The following is a 14,417-nucleotide window of genomic DNA, read 5'->3' on the forward strand; positions in this document are numbered from 1 at the left end:
ACTAGCTTTGATATGCCTACTCAGGAATTTATTCTTAACACAAAGAGTTGAAATTATATTACTTCACATCCACTGTAATTTTTCAAAGTCACCTTTGTCTTCTGTTTCCATCATAATAATATGAAAGCTAAGAAACAACTCTTTTGGTTTGGTCCCTGAATATCTGCATCATGAATGCATGTTTCCTGTTCTTAAAGGATGCTGAGGGGAGTTGGCATTGATATCTGAAGTTGCAGGATACTGAAGCCTCAACTTTCCTTTCCTGCAGAACTGAAGCATGAGATCCATGTCTGGCGTCTTACTGCACAGCACATCAGCCCAGCCAGCAGGGAGGAGACAGCAGTTCGAGGTATGCTCCTGGGGAAGGTGCTGACACTGGAGCGCCTGCTGGCCCAGCGGCTACACAGCTTCCACAGGTACCAAGCCAGACCCTGCTAAGACCACTCTTGGTTTACAACTGTGGTCCTCATCGTTACCAATTATGCTCAATGGTTGAATCGTTGATAACCTTCATATGACCACCCTAAGAGTGTTCAAATGTCAACTGCAAAATGTGAGCTAAAATGATTTTGTAGAGTAGTCCATGATTCTGCAAAAGAGAAACACTAACTGCAGGCTACTAGGTAGGTTTTGGGCACCATACACTGTGTTAAGCCTGTTATGGTGCATGATTTTATTTAATCCTCATTTAGCTCTCTGGAATGTGTGCTGATATTAGTCCCAGTTTAAGGATGAGAAAACTGAGGGTCAGAAAATTTGAGCAAGTTGCCCAGGGTTATACATCTAGAAAAGAGTGATGCCTGGGATTGAGTTCACATGCCTGTCACACTTCACACCTAACATGTTGCATAACGAGAATAAAAAACCAATTTAACAAATTAATCTAATGAAATGTTCTCCCAGTAGCTTATTTTCAGGGGGCTCAAAGAATACCTAAGTTTAATTCATTTCTTGGAGTTTGTTTGTTTGGCCTTGCCAAGTGGCACATGGAATCTTAGTTCCCCAGCCAGGGATTGAACCTTTGCCCCTGAATTGGAAGCATGGAGTCCTAACTACTGGACCACAAGTTAAATCCCTTGAATTCATTTTTAATCAAAGCTGAGATCTAATGGGTAACAATGAGGTGCTGAATCTTTCCTCAGTTGGATGAGATGCTGAGTTCCAAACTGTCTTTATTCCGGAAGTACTGCCAGGAAGTGCAAAACCCTGCTCACTCCTCAGAAATGTAGCAGCAGTCTTGCAGCAGGATCAGGTACTGGGTGGAGATGAGGTCTGTCACAGCAAGGGGAACTGTGAGTCCTTGTGAAGGTAGTGGGAATGATCTTACATGTGGCAATTTAGTGAGACCAGCCCTGTGTTCCCAAAGAGTAGGCAAGCTGAGGACAGGAGCTGGCACAGTGCCAGGACGAAACTCTGAGGGCCATCTAGAGCGGTTGGAGCTGAGTCTGGGTATTGGGGTGAGAATTCCACAGGTGAGTATGTGGAGATTCACTCTATCCAGAAATGAAGCCCAGGAAGAAGCTCTCTCTCAGCATCCTTAGCTCTATCTCAGCACATAACCTACCTGTACCTTGTGGCACTGGAGAACCAGGATCTGGTATCTCCAGGTTAACAGGAACGCCCTGAGTTGCCGGCTGGGGACAGAGTGGCCAACTTCAGCAACAGGCATAGATCTTAAAAGGAAAAACTTTGTGAATTAAAGATGCAGCAGTAAGTTTCTCTGAATGTATTAAATTTCTTGACCTTCAATTTCTTCATGCTCCTTCTGACATGGGCATTAAGACATACTCAGTGTATCTCAGGGTTAAAATGGGAAGAGACATGTGGACTCAGAGATTCACCAAGTTTGCATCAGCTCATCCTGTTTTGATCACAGAAAGGGAAACTGAGACGCAGAGACTGCAGTGGCCTTTCTAAGGCCACACAGTCACTGAGAAGCAAATAGTAGTGAGGGTGATCTAAGTCATGTACTTGCTCTACAGGTCTTATTTCTACATTTTATTTTTTTAAATTTCCTTAGAACCATTCACTTGGGTCAGCTGTGATTTCCTCTAGGGTTTATAACTGGCTGCGTGGTCAACCTCCATTAATACGATGACACGTGAGAGCTCATGAAGACTAAATTCTCCCCTACAAATCTTTTTCCTAATTGATGAGAGATGAAATAAAGCAGAAAGATGAGTTGATGGGAAAGGTTAGAAAAGAAAGGCAAGTGGGAACAAATAGAAGTGACTGAAATAGAAATGGAGATAAGGTGGGTACCATGACTAGAGGGGAGGGAAACAGACATAAGTGCTTCAAGGTAGATTTCCAATTGATAGAAATCACCACTAAAGCAAGTGGCACTTCTTTTACTGTTTTCTCCTTTAGTTAAATTATAACACAGCCTCATTTTGAAAAAAATTCAGAAAATTCAGAATAAAAAAATAAAAAGAGATGACTTACTGTCTCATGCCCTGTCGCTTCAGTCGTGTCCAACTCTGTGTGACCCTATGGACTATACCTGCCATGCTCCTCTGTTCATGGGGATTCTCCAAGCAAGAACACTGAAGTGTGTTGCCATGTCCTTCTCCAGGGGATTGTTCTGACCAGGGATTGAACCCAGGTCTCCTGCATTACAGGTGGATTCTTTTCCATCTGAGCCATTACGGAAACCTGCCTATTTACACTTAGGCCAGTATTCTGATGTTTCCTGTGCTGTACTCATACATACCTCATTGAACAGTCTGGTCATTGCATGTGTTACTTTCCTTGGGAATCTTCTGAGTGAGCATCTTTCCTAGTCCATGAACCCAGTCTTACTGGGTGCCTTATATGACAAGAGCTGCCCCATTCTATGGCTGCACCTGGTGTCATGCAGTGGACAGTGTCTAGGCCAGGGGATCATGTTGTGTGCTACTGCTGACTGCCATCCTGCTGGCCTCACTGCTCAATGCCAGCAGGAAAATGATGTCTGCGCTTTTCTCTTTTAGACAGATCTCACAGGAAGATAAAAATTGGGAGACCAATATCCAGGAGCTACAAAGAAAGGTATTATGGTTTCTTTTTTTAGGGATTTCTTGAAAAACAGAGTAAATTCCTTTTCTTTTCTTCATGTGAAGTTGCAACTTAAAGTCACCTCTCTTTTATTCCTGTAATTGTACATAAGACATAGCTATTTCTTTGAGTTAATGGGAAAGATAATTTTCCAGACATGGTAAGCTTATTTTGCCCAGGAATTGAAAAGTTAAACTTTTAATATTTCCTTTAAGATAGGGCGATGCTTTCTGTGGTTAATGTGGATGTAGGGAAGGTTGGCTGGCTCTTGGCTCCACCTGACCTTGAAAGGCAAGTCTGTGGTTCCCAATTGTGTAGGTTAAGAGGTGGAAGCCTAGACAAGAAAGGCATGGTGCTTGAGACGGAACACTTTTGCAGGTAGAAATGGAGTGTATATCTTCTGTTGTACAGCTCTGACTTGGGGAGGCAAATGTTATTTTGAGTTCTTTTATCATTTTCCTGCCTTGGTGGAATTTCTCAACCTACCTGAGGACATTCTAGTGCCCCTCTTCCACTAAGAGAGCTCTGCCCAAGATCTGCTGGAAGTAATTTGTAATATCTTCATGAAATTTCAAATCCAGGTGGTTTGTTTCCTAGGGAGAGGTAAAATATCCACTCCCTAGTTATGATAGGAACATTTGGTCCTTTGCTAAACAAAATTTAAACGTTGGGACCTGTAGCTAACACGTTCCTTGAGTCTCTCCTCCCATCATTTGTCCTACTCAGATGGTCAGGGTTAGGGAAGGCAGGTGTGGCTATGACACTTTTCTGGCCTCAGGTTTAAACAGACCCTGTGTGGTTCTGGCCACAAGTTAGGGATGAGACTACCTCTGTGCGTACCTGGTGAAGAAGGACTGGACATGTACCCTCATTATTTCTCAAACTTTTCATTGTGATGGCCCCAGGTAATCAAATGGTAAAATTTGATTGATATCCCAAAATAACAAAGCACAAACTTTTGATTATCTTATACCAGCTGAATGACACTGACTTCCCTGATCCCTTATTTCCTATATTGGAGTTTGCATGGTAATACCCAGTTTCTATGGTTAGCTTGGCCCAGTGAGATGCCAGGCTCCTTTCCTCCTGATTCTGCATCACAGACTCATTTAGCAAAATTGGCTTCCTTGGAGGGTGAATGGAAAGATGAGTCGGGGCCAGCCAAGCTGCAAGTCTTGGCAGTAGGTGGGGAAGGAAGATAGTGGCTCCCAAGGCAATCCCTAAGCCCATGACCAGGGGGCCAGGATCTGCTGCCAAAGCCACTGTGACAGAGGGATATGCTTATGATTTTTGTGGCAGCAGCTTTAACTTTGCGACCACAGGAAATCAAGAGAGGAAATCTATCTCTATCTCTGTCTATACCCATACTTACACTCAAGTCTGTGTCTGTCCATGTCCATGTCTATACCCCTTGTCTATACTCATCTCTGTGTCTATGTCTATCTCTGTATCTTTATCTATGCCCATATCTTATGCATAGCTCTGTCTATATCTACCTATACCAAGATCTGTATTGATAACCTTATTTATATTTACATCTAGACTTGGATATCCTAGGCATAGACCAACAAACAGAGGTGCTGCTGGGACCACACTGAAGAAAATACACAGTGCAGTTGGTTCACACGGTGAAGTGTGATTCACATTGGGACCTGGTTAGATGTGCCTTGTGTACAAGCGTCTGTATCTGCTTGCTGGGACCTTACTCCCTGCCCCAGTTCCACACAGCCATGGCTCTCAGAGCACAGAGCCCTTTGGGAAACTTGCCCTGTCTTGCCCTGTGGCTCAGGCTCACTGGAAGGAGGTCTTCACTTCCAAAGCTAATGAAGGTGCTACAGTGCACTTCCCCTTACCCCCAGAATGCTGGAAGCAGGATCCATACGTGTCATTTGGTGACTAGGGGACTGCTAAGTGCATTCAACAGTAGTCCAGTTATTGCAAGAATATTTTAACCTCAGTGCCAGGTGAATGGGGCTTTGCGTAATAAACAGAAAGGTGAACTAAAAGACTATGAACACATAAAACCTGTGGAAATGCATGTGTCTTGAAGGGCCAAGTCTTTGGAGGTTATGTGTTGGCTCCCCAGTGGCTTTATCTCATCTAATGCTGGCAGTGGGATTGGGAACAGCTTAGCATCTCTGTGTCATATTGAAAAATCTATTTAGTCATGTGTCATATAAAAGGGTTTTACTATATTTTAAATTTATTGTGTTAATTGTTTATAGATTTTGATTTCAAGATTCTGTAACGTGGCAGTCTTGAATCTGTACCCATGAATTTATCATCTTTCAAGTTCAAGAAGTTTTATATTTCATCATAAGGAGAAATTTGTAGTGATTCAAATCATGTAGGATTGTGGACACACTGCAGAAATTAGGTTACATTGAGTACATGAGTTGTGTTTTCCTCTCTTACAGCACAAGATATCAGATAAGACTCTGCTTGCCAAATGCCTGACAGTGTTGGTATTTGTTATCTTCATGTTTTTTCTCAATTCATTTGTCCCTGGTGTTCATCTTGATCTTGGTGAGTCTAATTTTTTGTTTAGCTTTTGTTGATGGGCTTTTCAAGTGATATCACAATCTGGAAGGTTTCAAAGCTTGTTTGCAGACATTGGTAAGGGCTGAGAGGGATAGTTTTCTGGAGAAGAGGAAGAGGAGGAGGAAAGTAGAGAGAGACATCTTAGTGCCATGGGTCCTCAGCAAGGTGGATAGCATCATCTCTATCATACTTAATAATTGGATCTGATTTTCAAATTGTTACCTCAGAAGCACCTCCAGAAAAGATAAGAGGTTATTTCAGCAAGGCCACAGTCCTGCAGATGGTACAACCCAATCTGATGATTAGATTAGAGACTGTTAGTGAAAGGGCCAGAGAATTATAAGAAGTCTACACTGGTCCCTCTCCTTACTCGAAGGTGCATCCATTTCCCCTGTTCATCAGAACTTTGATCTCCCACTTGCTCCTGTGAGTTTCTCTTCTCTTGCTTTCACAATCCTATGGCTCTCACTTTGTACTTTCTTAAGGTCTAGGTTGCATGGCCCATCTCCACCTGACACATGGCCATCTTGCAGAATGAACTCACCAGCTATCTTGTTTACCCTAGCATTCTTCTACTGTCCATTAACGTTTTTCATGCTTCATAGAGCTTTCTAATTGATTTGATAGTTATCTCTATTGCCTATTGTATCTTTATTTAAAACAAAATAAAACAATTTCCAAAACTCATCTTAAATAAAATTTTTACCTATGGGCTTCCTTCAAAAATTAGCTCTTCTAAAATGTTTTTATAAAATTTAATTACTACAATATTTGAAGAATATAACTTCTGTAAAACAAGAACTCTCAACTGTGTGAAATAGATGAATATCATGGGAAGACTAGTTATTCAAACCACAGCATTGCTCCTTTGGTTCTTGGCTAACACTAAGACTCTTTATATCTCTAAAGATTAAACAAATACTACAAAACTGGTAGTTTGTGGGCAGGATTCCATTAGCTAATTCTTTAGGTGTTCACAGATTATTTTGTTTCTTTTCTTTTTTTCTTCATGTTCGCAAAATTTGCTAAGCTTGAAGGAAAGTTATTGTCTCAGCTACAGAAGCTTTCAAATTTAAACAGGTTGTAAAACTATTTAAACTTTACGGTCATACCTTCAATTGTTTTCTTACAATTTTTAATTAAAGTATATTTGAATTAAAATGTAATGTTACTGCTGTAGAGCAAAGTGACTCAAGTTTACATATATATATACGTGTATATATATATATAGTTTTTTCATTTTACTTTCCATTATGGTTTGTCACAGAATATTGAATATCATTCCCTGGGCAATACAGTAGGATATTGTTTTATTTCTAATTTTGTTTGAGATCCTATTTTAAAAGAACACATCATGCATTTTAAAGACTGAAAAAATATATTGAAATTTGCATGTAATTTTGTTAACATTTGACAGTGGTATAAATAACAATACTTTAAAAACTTAGTCATATCTTTTACCATATCTATGAGATTGAAGGGTTTGTTTCTGCTTTTAAATCTTATGTTTTTGGATTGTGGATAAATTATTTTATCTGGGGATTCTAGAATACATAATCTATATATTTGCAAAATACATAATCTGTATATTTGCGTGTTTGCTGAGATAGGAAAGAGGTTGACCGGGAGAAAAGTTTGATTAGCAAATATTTAAAATGGAATACAGTTTTCTTAGAGCTTCAGTAGCTCTCTTGATGGGAACAGAGACAAAATTAATACAGAATCTTCCCGGGGCTTCAGTGGACAGATCATTTGTCCTTGGTGAAGTGCTGTATTGAACATGACATGCTGGGTAAGCTGAAGCATAATACAATGTAATGCCATGTAACATGAGGTACTATCACATTACACAATGTATATCATGTAACATGTGACATCATATAACACAATGTGATGCCACATGACAAGGTGGTATCAGATAAGGTGTACCATTAACACAGTGTGATATCACATAATACAATGTGGTGTCATATAATACTCTCATGTCATGTAATAAAGCCTGACATTATATAACACATTCCTTTATTTAAACATCATAACCTAAACTCAGCAGTGATTATCATTCTCTTTTTCTCGCTAATTCTATTTTTTAAATTATCATAGAGAAAAATTGATTTTTCTTTTCAAATTTCTATGAACTTTAATAAAGATGTATATTTATGTAACTGCCACTATAATCAGAATACAGAATAGTTCTATCACCCTCCAAAATTTCTTTGTATTATTCTTTTGTATCACCCTTTGCCTTAATCCTGGTGATTCATCATATCTTCTCCATCACCGTATTTTTGTCTTTTGTAGAATGTCATACACATGGACTCAGACAACCTTTGGGACTGACTTTTCTCTTTCATATTCATCCATGTTATTGTGGGTATCAATAGTTCATTCTTTTTGTTGCTGAGTAGTCTTCCATGGTATGGAGATACCAGTTTGTTTATCTACTGGCCCATTGAAGGACATTTAGGTTGTTTCTAGTTTTTGGTAATTGTGAGTAAAGCTACTTCAAACATACATGTACATGGTTTTGTGTAAACTTAAGTTTTCAGTTCTCTTGGGTAATTACCTAAGAGTGGGACTGCTGCATCATATTGTGAGTGTGTGTTTAGCCTTAAAAGCAACTGCTGCACCATTTTCCAGAGTGACTGTAGTACTTTGCACTTTCGCAGTAGTGTATGGGAATTACAGCAGCTCTATATCTTCATTAGCACTCGGAGGAAGTGACGTAGACTACATCTTTTTTTTTTTGGAGCAAATATATTTTATTGGAGAGGTATAATGAGTTTTCTGATCCTTTCAAATTAGAAACAACAAGTAGTAAGAGATATTTACAAAAAATTATTGTGTTTTATTTATTTATTTTTTTAATCATGATATACATGTGGCGGATTCATGTTGATGTATGGCAAAACCAATACAATATTGTAAAGTAATTAGCCTCCAATTAAAATAAATAAATTTAAATTAAAAAAATAGACTACATCTTAAATCTAGAACTCATGTGTTATTATAATCTTTGTTTACCTCCCTGTCCCCTGGTATCCCCTACCCCAGCTAGATTCAAGGGTATGGTCCATGCCATCTAAGCTTTTCTCTACTCAGTGCCTTGTGTTAATGCCTGGCACATTAGTAGATATAAGATATAGGTTAATATGATGTATGTACAAACTTCTTATTCTTATAGATTCCAATTTCATTATTGTGAGAATTTCATGTGTGGTTGACTCATCCTTGGCTCTCTAGGGAGCAAAAGCCTCTTGTGGGGATTCTTCATTGGGGAAATGATACCAAGGAAGAAAAATAAGGGACAGAGAAGAAGAGTAGTGAAAGGAGTGAGTCAAAACAAGGCTGAATCATTATCTGACCACATTATGGGTCCATAGGATTATCTGAGAAGAAATATGAGATGTGTCTCAGGACTGTCCATGGGATTGTAGCATTACCCATTGGTGCCCATCATCCATTAGTCCAAGTTCTTTCCTATGGAACACCAACTTACAGGTACATGTAGCTAATAAATGCACGAAAGACATGCAACAGAGGAGCCCCTGCCAGGGAGCAGGTGTTGGTACATGGATTCAGGGGCAGATTTGGTCAGGGTACAGCTAAGTATGAGAGCATATTTACTCTCTGGCCACTGCCACAGACTTTCACTGAGTGACAGGAGAACCCCAAAGGTATGCAAGAGGTGGACAATAATGAAGAAAGAAAAGCCCATGGTCACAATTCATATGCACCTGGCAAAGAAATAGTTCCCTAATGTGCAAGTATTTTTTATCTGTTAAGACACACTGGCATTAACTCCAGATTGCTCAAGCAGTTATGCAGAGACAGGTTCATAGTCTCCACATGAAGTTCTTGGGTGCCAGATATGTTTCAAAATTCTGATTTTTTGTTTATATTTTACAAAGCCATGAGCACACACTGAATTGTATATATTAATAACACCCCTGAGGGGTTCAGGGCTGGCATCCTGTCCTTCAAGGTTAATAATTCTGCAGTGAAACTTGAATATTTTCTACAAATGGGATAAATTATGACCACAAATAGCCCCATTTCAGTTCAAATCAGATTTTGTTGTATGTTGACATAAAATGTAAAAAATTTGCTTTCCCGAACTTTAGGATTCTAAAATCTAAATTCTAAAATTGTGGATCAGTTCAGTTCAGTTCAGTTGCTCAGTGGTGTCTGACTCTTTGCGACCCCATGAATCTCAGCACGCCAGGCCTCCCTGTCCATCACCAACTCCTGGACTTCACTCAGACTCACGTGCATCAAGTCAGTCAGCAATGCCATCCAGCCATCTCATCCTCTCTCGTCCCCTTCTCCTCCTGCCCCCAATCCCTCCCAGCATCACATCAGAGTCTTTTCCAATGAGTCAACTCTTCGCATGAGGTGGCCAAAGTACTGGAGTTTCAACTTTAGCATCATTCCTTCCAAAGAACACCCAGGAATGATCTTTAGAATGGACTGGTTGGATCTCCTTGCAGTCCAAGGGACTCTCAAGAATCTTCTCCAATAACACAATTCAGAAGCATAAATTCTTCAGCGCTCAGCTTTCTTCACAGTCCAATTCTCACATCCATACATGACCACTGGAAAAACCATAGCCTTGACTAGACGGACCTTTGTTGGCAAAGTAATGTCTCTGCTTTTCAATATGCTATCTAGGTTGGTCAAAACCTTTCTTCCAAGGAGTAAGTGTGGATAACTGAGTATAAAAACTATAAGAATCAGTGAGCTGGCTTCAAAATTTTACCTTTGTCTTTAAAATTTATAATCTTGATTAACAATTTTCTAGCTCTCCTTCTTTGATAATTAGTTCACAGTATCCCCCTAGGTTTTCCTACAGTAAGTTTGATTACATTTCATTTCTGGAGATATTTGTGCAACTATTTCCTTGATATTAATTGCTGGTATTGTCAGTGTCATTCAGAGAAATTTTATTGCCTTTGTTAAAGTATTTTTTAGCTACCAACGAAACAATATACTTGATATTAAGCAAAATAAGAAATTATTAGAATGCTACTGGGGACTTCCTAGCTGTCCAGTGGTTAAGACTCCTCACTTCCAATACAGGAGGTGCAGATTTGATCTCTGATTGTGAAACTAAGATCCCACATGCCATGCAGTGTGGCTAAAAAGAAAAACAAATAAATAAAGTAAAACATAGAAGGGACTCCAAGAAACAGTGCGCTCCAAGGTGGGGGTGAGGTGGAGAGGGTGGAATGGAGCAGAGGGAAGCAGACTTAGGAAATGTTTGGAAAATCACCCAGACAAAAGGCATGCTCCAGTCAGCCAAACACTTTATTCTCTTCTAATTTTCTTGTCTTTTTTTTTTTTTTTTTTTTTGCTCTTGGCAAAACGGAGATGATCTCATTAGTTTCCCAAATTATAGGATCTCAATTTCAACCACATAGAGCAAAAAGTCTATTTTGAATCCCAAATTCCCTGGTGAAGAGTTTGTTTGACCCAGGTTGGGTTAATTTCCCTTCCTAATCCAGAAGTTATCACCAGGATAACAAGGGGGCACATAGAAATCATGGCCAATCAATTTAAAAGGAAAGTACAATTGAATATTAAAAAATCTATAAATTAAATGAAAAAAAAATGGATAGGAATCATCAATAGACTCTTCAAAAAAGAGAATATTAAAATAACTGAGATTACCAATAAGCATATGAAAAAGTGCTCAACCTTATTAGTCATCAGTAAAATGTGAATCTAAACCACAAAAAGATATGGATATATCTACATCTAAATGGCTAAAATCGAAGTCTGACAGTACCAAATATTAGAGAATATAGAGCCACAGGAAGTGTCATAAGCTGTTAATAAAACTGTAAATTTGTACAAACTTTTGAAAACAATTTGTCAGCGTCTATAATACTAAAGTTTAGTGAAGCCCAGAAAGTTTGTTCTTAGTTATATGCCCAACAAAAATATGTATGTATGCACAACAAAAGACATGTATTAAAATGCTCATAACAGCATTATTTATATTAATAATATCCCCAAGCTGGAAGTCATTAACATATCTATCAACTCTAGACCTGATAAAGAAATTGTGGAATAATCATAGGAACACTCCACAGAATAAAAACAAATGCATTACTGAAACTGTAACAATGTGACTGAATCTCACAAACATGTTGAACAAAAGAGAAGTCTGATAGAAATTCATATGTAGCATGTGATTCCATGTATGAAGACTCAGAAACAGGCAAATGTACTTCTTGGGGTGTTAGGAATGATGCATTGAAGGGAGAGTATAAGGAATGGAAGGAGATCTAATTGGGCTTTTGGTATATTGATAGTGTCCTCTTTCTTGCCCTGCTGGGAGGAGGTTATATTGTTGAGTTTCATTTGTAATTCAGCTATGTGGTTTATTTAAAATTGATACACCTTTATGTATGCATGCTATAGTTCAACTAAAATGTTTATAACATAATTTAATGAATATATTCACTGTATCCTTCAGATGGCATACTCAAACTTGGTGGTGGTGGTTTAGTCACTGAGTTGTGTCTGACTCTTGCAACCCCCTGGACAGTAGCCCACCAGGCTCCTCTGTCCATGGAATTTCCCAGGCAAGAATACTGGAGTGGGCTGCTATTTCCTTGTGAGTGAACTCATTATTGGGCAAGATGGAGGAATCCATGAGGGGTACAGTGGTATCCCAGGCCAGTGTTTGTGTGTATATGGGTGTGTGTGTGTGAGCGAGAGAGAGAGCATCTTTCTAGGAACTAGAAGGATGTAATGACAAAGCCACCTTGACAAGAGCTGTGTTGACCTTCAGTGAGAGGACTCTGTAGGGAATAGTCCAAAATAATGAATGCTGTGAATCCCCATGCCTGGATTCCATCTCCTGCTGTGCCTCCCCTTAGCAGAGCATACCTGGAAACCTGGGTATGACAACCTCTTAATGTAATCCATGAAGTAAGAGAGCAAGAGAGAATGGAGGGGCATGAAGAGGGGCGGGCAACTCAGCAGGGTCCTGTCCACTTACATTTTCCCATCAGTGTTGATTGAAAGCTTAGTTGCAGCAAAATGATTAGAAATAGAATCAATTACTTTTAAATTACCTTTATTTTTTTCAATCTCAATTGTTTAAAAACTACTGACACTATAATCATGGTGTTTCCTAAGCCTGATTGGAAGCCACACAGAAGTTTCCAAGTGTTGAAATGGAGCCACAAGGTTCACGCTGAGCTTTGACATCAAAGCTGCTGATGAATGTTTGTGGCCACATCCCTAGATCGAGTAGGGAGAGGGCAGAACTAAGACCAGATTACCCTGGCTCAAAGCATAGCTCTAGTACTTATGGTTTTTTTTTTTTTTCATTATTATTATTTTAAAATTTTATTTGCAGTTGTTTGATGCCCCTGGGCACCTGCAGGGTGCCTCGGTGCTCTCTGTAAGGATGCTGTGAGGACTGAATCACCTCATGCAGGCATAAGTCTTAGAAACAGTTCACTTGGCACTGGTGTGATGTGAATGAACAGTTTATGCTGATTGCTAAGTAACTCAGGAAAATACAAGATGTTGAAAAATGGCCTTGCTTTTGCTGGATTTTAAAGGGAAACTAGACAGAATAGGACTTTTCTCATGAGAGGGCACCTTTCAGACTATATGTACAGGTAATGACATGCTTCCTCCTTTTGGTCTCAGGCCCTATGTGTGTTAGTAGGACTTAACTCCTTGGTGATTCTCCTCATTGTCACCTTCGAATCTAACTCATCCCATGCTACCTGTCCTACTTGCCTAACCAACTGTATACTGGGAGCTCCCTAAGACCAGGCTTAAGCTTGTACCCTGGAAGTTTAATGATTGAGTGAATGACAGGTTTAGTGGTAGGTTTAAAACTACCCCCTGGACACTCATAGTGTTTCTTTTCAACTGAAATTCCTTAATTATATGTGATAAATGTTATGTTGTCTATTTTAGGTAGTCAATGGCCAACACAATTTAGTGATACATCACCAAAGAAGGCAGACAGGGTGGTTTGTACTCTATACAGTATGTACAGTCCATTCACGAGTTTCTCTGGTTTGAAGGATGAACATGAGGTATGTAACTGTTGAGATATTCTCTAGAGATGAATCCTGAGTGGCTTAAGACTATAGGTTATCTCATCCTAACTTGAGGTAGTGGATTAATCAGAACAGTATTGTTTATAACCAAAGGCACTTGAAAAATGTTCAGAGCTGGACTAGCTACAGTATGTTCTTTGTTTTTGTTTTTTTAATAAGACTACAAAGTTTCAGATAGAACATAGTCAAATAGTATTTCTGAGCACATGAGACAGATCACCTTTTGGGAAGAGGTTTCATCAGTGATTTTAAGTAGTGAAAACATCTAATTTTGGTTACAAAAGCAAACCTCAATATATATTATATGTTAGAAAAAAAAAAAGCTGAGTGCATGAGAAGAGTCTACCTTGGTGCAAGGGAAAGACATTCTCACAAATTGGCTGAATTTTGATTTTGTCCCCAACAAGCCATGTGGCCTGAAGAAAACCTGTTAATTATTGGGAGCTTCAGGGTTTCCTCATGAGCAGGGTTGCTACAAGGTGACCAGAATGTCTGTGCCAAGGAGGCTGCTTAGTGAATGGTAGAAGTCTTGTTCTGTTCTACTCTGAATCATATTGCCCAGGTCTTTAGGAACAGGGATAAAGTCACCTACTTAGTTCCTTGTTTTGCACTGAAGCTTGACCTTATAGGAAATCTGAGTGAGAAAGTACAGAACCACTTAGCATAGAGTCTGCTTTAAGGAATGGCAGAGCTCTCGATGAAAGATTAATGCCCAAGGAGGGGGTTGATAGAAAAGCAACAGGATAA

At 39.2% G+C, this 14,417-nt stretch overlaps 1 protein-coding gene across 1 annotated transcript in view; it reads left to right on the plus strand.

Moving 5' to 3' along the window:
* The window catches only part of OCA2 (OCA2 melanosomal transmembrane protein), a 358,392-nt gene that overhangs the window by 176,660 nt on the left and 167,315 nt on the right, over positions 1-14,417 (plus strand). The window contains exons 16-18 of the mRNA XM_005675804.2: positions 269-416; positions 2,973-3,030; positions 5,454-5,562. Of these exons, the coding sequence (XP_005675861.2) occupies positions 269-416; positions 2,973-3,030; positions 5,454-5,562 (315 nt within the window). The remainder of the gene's footprint in view (positions 1-268; positions 417-2,972; positions 3,031-5,453; positions 5,563-14,417) is intronic.

Source organism: Capra hircus, chromosome 2 (assembly GCF_001704415.2).
Source record: "Capra hircus breed San Clemente chromosome 2, ASM170441v1, whole genome shotgun sequence".
Classification (NCBI taxonomy): Eukaryota; Metazoa; Chordata; class Mammalia; order Artiodactyla; family Bovidae; genus Capra; species Capra hircus.